The following is a 13,162-nucleotide window of genomic DNA, read 5'->3' on the forward strand; positions in this document are numbered from 1 at the left end:
TTATCTTTCAAATCAATCAGTATATTGTTCCTCTGGTACCCCGTTTTTTAGCAACTTTTTTTTCAGAGTTCCCATTGTAATAATAGGATGGATGGTTCATGAAGGTCCGATGGTTGTAACTTTTAGATTGCAGTGAATATTTTTATTATTCTGTCTGTACTATGTAATTGTAATAGCGAGACCTAAGCTTGCTAGCTGCAAAACCTTGTGATTTAGCTTATTGTCTTAATGTAGCTTTCATCCTTGTAGTTATTGGCTTATCTCTATATTTAGGTTGGATGCTTACTGTTGATCAGGTGGTGTCCTTTTTCCTTGAATGCCTTTGATATTTTCGGTTCAAAAATATTACTGGTTCGAAATTTGAAACAGTCTCGAACCCCTGCATCAGTATCAAAACATGCAAGCTCTGGTGTTTATCCATATCAGTTCCAAGAAAAGGTAAGTTTCCTAGATTTGAATTAAATCGGTATTTTCTCTCAGCTTCTTTACCGTGATAACTTTTTGCTGGAAATGCATAGCAAGCATCACCATCTTGTTTTTTTAGGTTGATTCGCCAAGTGGCAAAGCACAGGGAGTGCAACATCCAACACCATCGGTGCGGCACATCATGGTTGAGTATGGTAGAGGAACTGGCCACCTCTTTCTCTGAGACCATGTTTTCTTCAAGGTTTCTTTCCCTGGTGGTGAGACCTGCTTATAGGATGTGTTCAAGTATATTGCTCTTCATCCTTGGATGCAACTAGTAAAATCTACGAAGGTCAGCCTTTCTAAATGTCATAACCAAAGAAAGAGGGGTTGTGTCAAAGGGCAGCACCTAGGCAACATACGGTATTGCCCTTTGACACATCTCCACTTGTTTCCTCGTGAAGAATAACATCTAGGGAACATTACCTACACGGTGAGAAATATGATGGTTTCATAGGGCCAATATGAAAGCCAATAACACAACTTTATCACAAAAGGTTTGTTTATGTACCATCTAGATGAGGCCTTGAGGTCTCCTCTAATACTCATGGAGCCTTGCAGCCCTGGTGAAGGGCTCGATCATAGGTCTCCTGATACCATCATCAAGACTCTCCTGACAGGCTCACTAGCACCTCATCTGAGTATCCTAACTTAAAGAAGGCAGAGTCATATAAAAGGGAAGAAACAATAGAATAAGAAGTACTCAAGGTGTTAAAAATTTCATTCCAGCAAATTCTCCTTATCCCCTGCAGGTTTAAGCATGGTGGGGTGCACTTCACCTTGGTTCATGGCTTCCATCTCCTCCTGTCACAGAGTGAGGTAAGCTGCTGAAGGCCTCTTTTCTGGCAGCCCAAATCAGCTATGCTATTCTTTCATGTCATATCATATACTTTCCTCTCGCCAATGATGTCAGAAAATCCAAGGCGAATCGCTGCACCATCAATTTGTGGTGCCTTAAAAAAGAAGTTTTGGGTGGGAAGAGCCAGCTAAGGCACCCTCCCAGATGCGATGTGTGTGATCATTTCTTACCTTAGGGATCAACTCACTGTTGTATGAAAAGCTTAGTAAAGGATGCCTTCCAAGGCTTGCGCAATTATGACTTTATACCTCAGTAAAGTAGGATAAGGGACATTGAGCATCACTTTGTGGCCATTATGTTCCACCAAAGGGGAACGTGATCTTTGTAGGTCAAAAAGAAAATCAAGGATAACCAACAAATTGATTAGCTCTAACCAGTGTTGCCTGGTCGCTCCTTGATGTGCCTTTGAAGTGAGTTAGCCCATTTATGTAGCCAACACCAAATGTTGGAAACCCAACCAAAGCTGAGCTTTCTCTGAAAATAGGGATGGCAATTGGGTTGGATTGGAGCTGTTACGACATTTTGCTTAAATAGGTCAAAACTCCAACTTGAACCTGATCATTTAATTAAAGAAGCAACCTAACCTGATCTAGAGCAAGTTGAATTAAGTTAAATAGAGTCGGGTTAAGCATTGTCATCTCTACCTAAAAAGGCTGATAATGATATTAAAAGGTCTACCAAATGGAGCATGGTCCAACAAATGGCACCATAAGAGCTTTACTAGGCCAAGGCTAGGGATGAGCAGATTGTGCATGGAAAATTACCTTTGAATGGTTTCACGTGGGACTGTACGATGACTCGGAATATTGGTCCCTGACAAAAAAAAAAGGAGGGGAAAAATGTTGCTAAATTGTTTGCCATTGCATCATCTCCACTAAAGTAGCCTAATCGCGCATGATAAATTTTAATGTTTTTCGGACAAATTCCCAGCCAAATAGAAAGAATAAAAAAGAGATAGTATTTACATTGGAACAGCTAGTTCAATGTGCAGGACGGGAGCAAGTTTTAACTTGAACAGCTGGTTTCTTTCGAAGGCCAAGTCCTCCAAATATGCAATTATTCAGAACATTTTTCACAAATATCCACTTCAATTTTTCCCATCCTTGAATCTCTGCTAATTATTCGTGGGCTTTGTGATGTGGAGCTTGTGCTAACCAAGTGTTATTAAGGGTTCTCTTTCCCTCTCTCTCTCTCTCTCTCTCTCTCTCTTAAGGAGCAAGCTTAAGTTAGTTTGGCTGGACAAACATAAATCTCAAGCTTGACATGCTTAAATAATAGAATCAATCAGAAGTTAATTCAGCAAATATCTTTGGAACGCTTGTGACATGGACAAAGCCTGTGGCCTACCAAACTTTGGTAAACCAAGTGGGGATCACACTCATCTCCACTTTGTGAAAGCAATAGCACCCCTCACTTTAAAATAAAGGCTTAGGAAAAACTTTACCCTTTAAATCCCCAAAAAGAACGAACTTTACTCGGCCTTGAACAGCTCCCATGGCAGACCAAAGTGAAAATATTATTTTACCATAGGCAGGAAGGGGTTGCAGTGCACTGCTTATTTAAGTGTATCTTAAGCAAGATTCTCTCTTCTCTGAAAAAATGGATGGGGATTTTCTAAGATTTTGTTGCGACGCCGTACATGGGTAATTTCCAGGGATGTCTGATGTCTCCCACCATACCCACCGCGTGCAGTCCCCCTCCTTGAATCAAGCTCTCACTGCCATTGATGTAATTAATATTTCGACCATGATACTGTTGTTATATAACTACATGTCCAACAAAATAAAAGGTTCGATTTCTACTAACACATGCATCATTGTTCTATGCCTTTTGCAAGTGACAGAGATGGCATTCTAGACCAGAAAGATGATGCTTTGACATTAACTGATTGTTCCATTGTTTAGTGATTCAACTGAAAAGATTTAAGTGAAACTTGTTCAGACATTTAGTCAAGGAGGTCAATGCTTACAAACAAAACTCATTGTTCACATATTGGAACCATGTTGCTATAATGTTAGATTTAGTCACATATAAGGATCTCAGATGATTTGTGACTTCATTCTTCTTAACTTGTTAATAGAATTAAATAAATAAACAAAATTTTGTAGTGAAATAACCTCATTCCAATTACGATCGAGCTGTAAATTAATATGACTACTAAAGCAGGTATGGTTGATATAGAATTCCAATCATCGATAACCCAACAGGTAACTACCCTTGCGAACACTCCCTAATGATGACCGTTAATTGGAAGGTTCCAAGTAATTACTACCTCTCTATGAGAGAGCAAGTTTGGATGGCAGTGATCATCCATTTAACTTAAAAGTCTAAAATTAGTTATATAAATTCATAAACATTTTCCGGCTTTATTGACAAGTGAACTTATTCTCTTTCCATGATGCCAAGATTCATTATAGTGCAGGATTTGCAAATGATTAATCTAATGTACCAACCTGTCTAAGGACTCTCAAAATATCAGCCAATTAGAAAACTTAGCCATGTGGTAAGACTTCATTCTGCCATTAGGCCAAGGACACATGCTCTGAGCCTGAAATGCAACTGCTAACTAGCATTTCAAATTTCAAATAAATCTCTCTTCTCATCTCATTCCTTCTGTATCTCAACAAAACTTGTTCTGTCTTTAAACAAGAACCAAAAGGGCATCATTGTTTTATCACAGATGTATGGGAGATGCCTCTGTCTCTCAAAAGAAAGGAAGAGATGCCATGAGTTGTAACATGACATCAACCCCTTTACTCTGCGCCCTGTTCTTTTTTTTTTTTTTTTTTTTAATTGCTTCCTTAAAAAAGATCCCTTAACGGTCATATCCGGGATATAGGTGGGAAGGTCACATAGTGGACCTAGTGGTCGGTTAGCAGCTTCCCAAAAACATCCTCCATCTCCCCTCTCCATCCTTCTTACTTGATAAATCCCAGTATCCTCCCCCTCTCTCTCTCTCTACATAGAAATGGCTCTTTGTAGTTGTAATCCTTATGTGCTCCTCTCTGTAATACTAGCTGAGATAAGCTTATGTTATACTGCTCAGGTGAGTTATTCTAGTGATTGTTTGAAGTTTTTTTTTCTTTGTTTCTGGGTTTTGTATTTATTTTTAGACTCCTTACTCTTTACTTCTCCCTGATATTTGGATTCATTGATCTTTTGTTTTCTTTTCAGGTGCATGTTGTTTATATGGGCAGCAAAAGCAGTGACAGTCCTGATGAGATTTTGAGGCAAAACCACCAAATGCTCGCGGCTGTTCATGGAGGAAGGTCAGACCGAGGCTATCTCCATCTCTTACAGAGTTTGCTCGATATGGTTCTTCTCTATATGTTTTGTTTTGTTGAAAGAATTGGTTTGGTCGTTCAACAGCTTGGAGAAAGCCCAGGCGTCGCACGTCTATAGTTATAGTAATGGTTTCAGAGGATTCGCTGCGAAGTTGAGCAAAGAACAAGCTTGTGACATTGCTGGTATGCTACAAATTTTTAATTTTTGAGATGTTTATAGTATCTTTATTGGATTGGTTTGTTGTTCGACTTCTGGTCTTGTAGCGATGCCGAGTGTGGTCTCGGTGTTTCCAAACCTTAAGAGAAGTTTGCATACAACACATTCATGGGATTTCATGGGCCTTGCAACCAATGAGGCGATGGAGATCCCGGGATTCTCTACCAAGAATCAGGAGAATGTTATCATTGGATTTATTGACACTGGTGAGGTTTTAGTACTTAAATTTGCATTTCTAATGCTGTTGTATCCTGTTCTTTAACTGAATGTGTTGATTTTTTTGAGTGATTCCCAAGAGAGCTCTGTTTCTTGGCATGATGTGGTTTGTTCTCGAGCAGAACATGTGATGAGGAAAGAAAAGTGATGTTATCTGTTCAATATATCTTACATCGGTTATTCGAACCATGACAACCCAAGATTATTGTAATAAAATCTTCCTGGTGTTCCTTGTGAATATTGAAGGGGTAGAAACCCTCAACTCAAAAAAGGAACATGAACGACTTCTGATTGAATGCATATTTCTTTGTAGGAGAGCATGTAACATATATATTGTGAACATATAACAAGCTTTACTATTTGAGCAGAACATGACATGATTTATTACTTTCTCAACTTTCTCAACTTTAAACTATTACTTTAATGGCCCTAATTATGCCCATCTATTATTTAACTTATAAGTTTCTGTTTCTCTAAAATCTCTAGTTCCTTTCAATGATTTTCCGTTGATTTGTATGAATTGATAAATAATATGCATTTGTGATCTATATCTGAACGGATCTGATGTGTTCTGCATAAAAAATAATATCATCGCATTGTTTAGTCCTTAGGTAACTCTTGTTTTGCTACTCATTATGCTAAATCTGATCAACTACTTCTTCCCCTCCCTAGAGAGAGGAGTTAACTCAGTCAAGAAACTAGGATACAATAACAATTTGTAGCTTCTTCTGCAATGGTTTGATATCTGAAAAAAAAGGCTGTTCCTTTCTATTTAATTTGTTTGATTCTAGGGAGCTTGTTGACTTATGCATATATTGGCTCATTTTCTTTTTTAATATATATTGGCTCAATATTAGTTTCATATAGAATCACTGAATTTATGACAAAACTGGTCTTAAACAGATTTTTATAATTGCAAACAGTCTCAGTATATTAAAAAACCATTAACAGATAGGATCTAACAAGAATCTGATGTGATAAAATTGTGCCACGGATCCAACATGAATGCTTTTCCTTCATAAATATGTTGATTCATGAGCATCCTCCAGGAATATGGCCAGAATCCCCCAGTTTCAGTGATCACGGGATGCCCCCGGTGCCTTCGAGATGGAAAGGGAAATGCCAAATGGGAGATTCATTCACAAATTTCTCCTGCAACAAGTATGTGTTTACACTTGCACAACTTCAGATGCCAGCTATGAAGTACTCAATCTAATGAGCCCTCTTTATTTCTCAATCTTCCTATCTATTCTCACAGAAAAATAATTGGAGCAAGGTACTATCTGAATGGATATGAAGCAGAAGAAGGAAGCAGTGAACTCCCCATCAATTCAGATATGACTGTGAAGTCTCCTAGGGACAGCTCTGGCCATGGTAGTCACACAGCCTCAATTGCCGCCGGTCGACATGTTAAGAACATGAATTATAATGGCCTGGGGGCTGGTGGTGCTCGAGGAGGGGCACCAATGGCCAGGATTGCAATCTACAAGTCCTGTTGGGATGCCGGCTGTTACGATGCAGACTTACTAGCAGCATTCGATGATGCAATTAGAGATGGAGTAGACATAATATCTGTGTCATTAGGCCCCAATTCTCCACAGCGAGATTATTTCAGTGATGCAATCTCTGTGGGTTCATTCCACGCTGCTAGACATGATATTCTGGTTGTTTCTTCAGCTGGAAATGCTGGAATTCGAGGCTCTGCAACTAATCTTGCACCATGGATGCTCACTGTAGCTGCCAGCTCGACAGACCGGGAATTCGCTTCGCACATCTTACTTGGTGGTAAAAAGAAATTGATGGTACATGAACTGTTGTTGCATTCTAATGTGCTTTAATGACTGAATCCATGAACACAAGTTAATATTGACACTAAAATATTCTGAGAGTTTTTTGTCCTGCATGGATAGGGTGAAAGCTTAAATACCTTCAAAATGAAAGCATCAGCAAGAATCATCTCGGCTGCTGAAACCAGTCAGGGATACTTCACTCCATATCAATCAAGGTGAAGAAAAGTGTAATTAGTAATGGGTGATTAAACAGTAAAATATGGTAATGCTGATATAATTTCTTTCTTTTCAGTTTCTGCTTGGATAGCTCCTTGAATAAAACAAAGGCCAGAGGGAAGGTTCTTATTTGTCGCCATTCCGGCAGCCCATCTGAATCAAGGCTAGCGAAGAGTCTGGTGGTGAAGAAAGCTGGAGGTGTGGGAATGATTCTGATAGATGAAGCAGAGAGTGATGTTGCAGTTCCTTTTGCGATCCCTGCAGCTTCTGTTGGAAGGGCAGATGCTGCAAGAATCTTATCTTATGTCAACCAAACAAGGTTTGATGCGGGCTTCTCACATGTTCAGATTCAACTTCATAAAAGCATTCCCCTTTTTCGACATTAGTTGCTCTCTGAAACTGTTTTCAGGAAACCAAGATCACTTATTTTGCCTGCAAAGACCATAATAGGATCTAGACCAGCTCCTCGGGTGGTAGCATTTTCTTCCAAAGGTCCCAATTACTTGACACCAGAGATTTTGAAGGTTTGTAGCTTTGTTCCATGATAGCCTTTGACTGCTAAATTTCAAAACCAATTGTTTCTGGACTTGAAAGGATGAATGTTGACCGACCGCTCCTTTTTACTGTGAATATTTTTTTGTAGCCTGACATCACAGCTCCAGGACTGAATATCTTAGCAGCTTGGTCTCCTGCAGATAAGAAGATGAACTATAACATTGTCTCTGGAACTTCTATGTCATGTCCCCACGTAACAGGACTTGTGGCTTTGATCAAAGCTGTACACCCAGCATGGTCTCCTTCAGCGATAAAGTCTGCAATAATGACATCAGGTTGGAACTCAACTCAATTAATCATTTTGAAAATGCTTTTTCAGAAGTCTTGGTTAGCAGAATATTTAAACTGATAAGTCCAGATTGAGCTTTTTAAAATCACACATCATGGATCATTATCTTTAAGTTATGTTGAAGCTGAGGCTCAAGGTTCACTGCTTCAATATTTAGGAAATTGAAAATATTTATATCTAAAAAGCTGTACCTGTCATGATTCTTCCTTCACTTTTATGATACTTAGGTCGAGTTTTAACACTAATTTTCCCATATTTTTCTCATTCGGAGATAAAATTTTTAGCTATTGAATAAAGCTGTAGGTTTTTTAGACTGATGGCAACTCTTATGATGCAGCAGTTTTGTCTTACCGGAGCTTTGAATGTGTAAATTTATCTAAGTTGGTGGTCATATTAAGTACTTGGCCATGCATCAATAGATTGGGTTCTTTTTATCAAAGAAAAAAATGGCTTTCTCAAAAAATAAAGCATCTACATACTTGAATCTATGTGTTAGAACAAAATTTTCCAACCGACTGAAATAATCCTTTCTACAATGAAAACAACAATAGGAGTATAGAGGAGGAGATTGAGAAATTGAAGCTAGATTTTCCCTTTCTTAATATGGCTGCTCATCTTTTCCTCAAGCATCTCATATAATTGAGTCGATGCAGCAACTATGTTGGATAGGAATGGCAATGTCATAACAGCAGATCCTGATGGAAGAGCAGCAAACCCATTTGATTATGGCTCGGGCTTTCCAGATCCCTCAGGACTCCTTGATCCTGGTCTTATCTATGATGCACAAGCTGCAGATTACAAGGCTTTCTTATGTTCAGTTGGTTATGATGACAAGTCTTTGCAGCAAATAACAGGAGACAACAGTGTCTGCATTAGACCTTCACCAATAGCTTCTAACCTGAATTATCCATCAATTACAGTACCAGATCTTAAGAGTAGCTACTCCATCACCCGAACCGTGACAAATGTAGGGCAACCCCGATCTGTCTATCGAGCTGTAGTGTCTCCACCGACTGGCATCAATGTAACTGTGATTCCTGAAGTTCTCATTTTTAAAAGCTATGATCAGAAGATAAACTTTACAGTGAATTTTAGGGCTGTTGTTCCATCGAAGGACTATGTGTTTGGATCATTATCATGGAAGTCTAAAAAATTCCATGTAACAAGCCCATTGGTAGTCAGAGTATCTTCTTCTAACACAGGCTTGTTATGATGAGTTGGTCCCTTAGATCATTTTTCCTTGGCTTGGGGATCCTTGCAGTAACAAGAAGAGAAGAAAAAAATATAAGGCGACGATACAGTGTTTCTCATGTGGAAGTGGTTCCTGACTAGTGTTGATACAACAAGAGAGCAAACAAAGTTCTGGGATTGCAAGTCTTGAACTCTAGAATCAAAAGAATATTTGGGTGCAGTTGAGTGTATATCATCCATATGTTCTGATCCACTCAGTATGGCTTTTATCTGTATTTTCCTACATTACCAAAAGTAAGCTGTATTGACATTTATATTCCTTGAATTCAAGTAATATCTGCATAAAAATGAATGTCTGATAATATGCAGTTCTAATCGAGATAGTGGCCCCTTGGTCTTCTGTTATTGCCTGTATGGAAATTTATTAATGACTATGACTTCCATAGAGAAGAATCCTCTCTCTCTGAAATAGACTCCAGGCTGAAATGGTACAATCTCATCTCTGCCAGATCAAAAATAGGTTTGGAAGAGTTAGGAGATATTCTGAAACTGTATAATCTCACCTCTTTTTAATGCAACTTTCAAATATTCCATTTTTTCTGTAAGGAATATTTTTTGAAGCTTTCTTCTTTCTATGTCTTGGGAAAAGCTTTTTCACTGTGGTATGTACACATATAGGCCACCATGCTGCATGTTTAGTAATCATAAAAAATAATAACAAAAAGACATTATATCTTAGTTGGGTTATTAAACCCAAAATAATAGAAGGACCATGCTTCCCTTGATCAAGTCTTATGTATTCTTCTCTATCATTTCAATTGATCAAGCCAGGTGAGATTTTTTTTAGCAGGAATCAAAAATTAAACTTGATACAACTACGAAGCATTCAAAACAACAGGCAGAGAAAAAAAATTAAATAATACTCTTCATGCCAATGGAATAAACCGTAGATTTTTAAGACTCATGAAGGATCTCTAGGGGCCTGTAAAATTATATATACATATATATAATGGTTCGTTTGACCTGACTTAAGTTGTCATTTTGTCAAACATCTGGAGCCAGCCCCAGCTCACTCGATTCTTTAGACAAAGAATAAATCTATACGGCGGCAGCCCCAGCTCAACGCTGTCGTTCGTGCCATGCGGCAAGAAGCCCGTGACAATCGACGGATTGGACCCGGAAATTAGAAGGATTTCTTGGACACGGTGAAAAAGGGAACAAGAATTTGTCTTAAATATCAAGGTCTTGAAGCACGGGTTGTACGATATTACAAATTTACAACAGCCATGGCTTCATTCAATGCATATTTCCGCCTGGAGTTGGACAAAACGACCAAAACCTTTGCAATCGAGTCCAAAATTGTGAAAAGAAAACGGGTTGATCCATCTACAAAATATAACTACTATCCATTATATATAACTAAAATAAGCTCCCCATTGCCAATGTGAATGTTTGTATTAATAATATTATTAATACAAACATTTTATATTCCATAATAAGTAGGATTTTTATTTATTTATTTATTTTTTGCTTTGGATAGTCTATCATATATATTTAAAATGATAATATTCGGTAAGCAACGTTCTTATTCTTGGTGAGAACCGATCATATTCATTAAAATTTTATTACTTTTAATAAATTTATAAAATATTTATACCTCCTCGCTTGATAAATAAATTTCTTTTTTTGATAAATGAATCTCTTGTAGCACACTACTTGGTGTTATAATAGTTGGTTTTAATGTCAACAACAGCTATTATTTTCATTGTATCATTTTTTTAACTATTTTTTTTTAAAGCTCAATATATGTGCATTAATTTTTTCTTAAAAGAAATTGTATAGTTTGAGAAATGCTATTTTTTCCCAGTGCAGATGATTAAAAAAAGTGCGACCATTATTTTTTTATTATTAAAAAGTATATTGTTATATTGTCTTTCAAAAATAATAGAAAAAGGTAAAAAACTCATCTTGTGCATCACGTGAGGCTGATGCCAATAATAATGATAGAAGTTTTTTTATGAATACTCAAGTTCCGTAGAGTACGCCTTTTAGACACAAATATTAATGGCGTCGATATTAATAAAAAAAATTTTTACATGACATCCACTAAAGTTTATTACTTAATGTATAACAAAAATCTGGCTATTAAGTTCTTCTACCTATTATAATTTATTACATTGCTATATTGTATTTCAAAACTAATTAAAAAAAAGAGAAGGTAGTAACATGTGCACTAGTTCTATTTTAAAATGAATTATGAAAAAGTACTGATGGTAATTTTTTCCGCAAAAGCAGTTGCCATTCATGAGTTAATTTTGGACACCACATATAAACTGGTTCTGCAACGAGGTTTGGGAGGTTTACATATATTAAAAAAGATAATTATCGAAATCCAAATGCTTGGAGATGCATCAGTGAAGACTCAAGCCCAAGACCAACAGTTGTCAGACAGCGAGGTAGGGGTCTTGAAATATGATCTCTGTTGATCACAAAAATTGCAGCGAAACATACCTCGGCATGAATAGTTCTGAATTTGTGCAACAACATGCAAAAACTTGATCAAGGACTACAGAAAAAACGGATGAAATATCAACATAAATATATCATCAAGCACATGAAGTGCACAACCATGCACAACTATGCTCCCTCTAGAATTGCTCTTTTCTCCATGTCTTCTTCATGTTTGGGTACAATAAACTGTTTCTCTCCTCCTCTCTAGAACCCCTAGTCTCTCTCTTCTTTCTCTTCTTCCCATTCTACAAAGAATTACCTGTAGATAAGATTTCAATGGCCAAAACACACGAAAACATGGAAAGTTAAAAACTTATTAGGGGACTGTATGGGAGGATGGAATGGCAATGATAACGGGCTTGTTCAACCCATCAACATGCTTAGCCTTTGAACTCAAGGTGATGGTAGATTGCTGGGTGAGTTTTCTTAGCACTCCATTAGATTGTGTTCTCTATAGATCCCATATTATTAGAGGAAAAAAAACTCAATTTAAAAACAGGCATTGTAATTAGAAGTAATGCTTTTATTACATTATAAAGACCCATCAGAACATAACTTTTGTTATGTTAAAAATCAGCAAAGAAGAATAAAGTTCATTTAATTATCAAAATAACCTTTTTACCTCAAAAAAAAATATTAGCGCAGCCCAACGTAGTTTGATGCGATTGAGTGCAGTTTCGTACACTAATGGGCCAATTATGCGGTCACGTGAGGCAGACGGCTAGGACGTCTAATGCCAGAGATGCAAATTGGGCCTAACCAGCCACTAGGCATCTTGTTTCGGTCCATGTTCGAGGTGGGCTACAAGTCATGTGGTCCAAGATAGCAGCCACGTATTATTGAAACTCTGTTCTCTCTTATGGCTCGTTTGGTTCGCAGAAAGCATTTTTTTTCTAAAAATATGATTTCTGAAAAGTAGATATCTAAGAAAAGGATATCTAGAAAAGTTCTTTTGGCATGTTTGGTTAATCATGAAAAAGTAATAGATTTTCAGAGTGCTTATGTTTTTGTTGACCATTCACTTTTTTGGAAAAGTCATGGTAATTTCTATTATACTTTTAATAAAAATTAGGTCTTTAATGCATCTTTAATGCTCACAGGATTTTTTAGAAAAAAATAAAAATGGAGTGATTTTCAGTTAATGAAAAAGTAACTTTTTCATGTTTCTCACGGAAAAGACTTTTTCATGAAATATGAAAATTATATTTCCATGGAAAGACAACTTTTCCGTCTCTTTTCTTTGAAAACTTTAACCAAACAAAAAGCATCTAATCACTTTTCCGTTGACCACACTTTTTTTTCATTCTTTTTCCGCGAACCAAACGAGCCGCTTGCATCACTAAAATATAATGTACAATTAACTATTATAATATTATATTGTATTATATTATTCTATTCCATTCTATTTTATTCTAAAATAGCTAGGTATAATTTTGGTTCATTTCCATGCACCAGCTCGTTTATTTCCATGCATCAGCTTGTTTTAGTTCATTGTCGGCTGAGCCGGACCAGGACCTGGATCCGGACCGGACCCAGAACTATCTGGACCGCGGCGCCCGTGAGTAGGTT

At 37.2% G+C, this 13,162-nt stretch overlaps 1 protein-coding gene across 3 annotated transcripts; it reads left to right on the forward strand.

Annotated features, from left to right (window-relative positions):
* Positions 1–139: 139 nt before the first annotated feature.
* LOC103711780 (subtilisin-like serine-protease S) lies at positions 140–9,844 on the forward strand. Of its 3 annotated transcripts, XM_088706336.1 has the most exons (13): positions 140–438; positions 545–667; positions 1,218–1,284; positions 4,499–4,593; positions 4,694–4,791; positions 4,873–5,031; positions 6,091–6,202; positions 6,300–6,843; positions 6,952–7,046; positions 7,124–7,366; positions 7,457–7,571; positions 7,691–7,877; positions 8,545–9,844. In XM_088706336.1, exons 1-13 carry the CDS (start codon positions 398–400, stop codon positions 9,102–9,104), a joined length of 2,439 nt encoding a protein of 812 aa, XP_088562462.1. In that variant the 5' UTR covers positions 140–397; the 3' UTR covers positions 9,105–9,844. The 3 variants fall into 3 exon arrangements, with proteins under 3 accessions (XP_088562462.1, XP_088562463.1, XP_008796284.1); XM_088706337.1 differs by having other exon boundaries at positions 140–757; XM_008798062.4 differs by lacking the exons at positions 140–438; positions 545–667 and adding an exon at positions 1,379–4,370 and having other exon boundaries at positions 1,219–1,284.
* The last annotated feature ends 3,318 nt before the right edge of the window (positions 9,845–13,162 follow it).

Source organism: Phoenix dactylifera, chromosome 11, assembly GCF_051530095.1.
Source record: "Phoenix dactylifera cultivar Ajwa chromosome 11, Ajwa_hap1_PhDact_Kaust_v1.1, whole genome shotgun sequence".
NCBI lineage: Eukaryota > Viridiplantae > Streptophyta > Magnoliopsida > Arecales > Arecaceae > Phoenix > Phoenix dactylifera.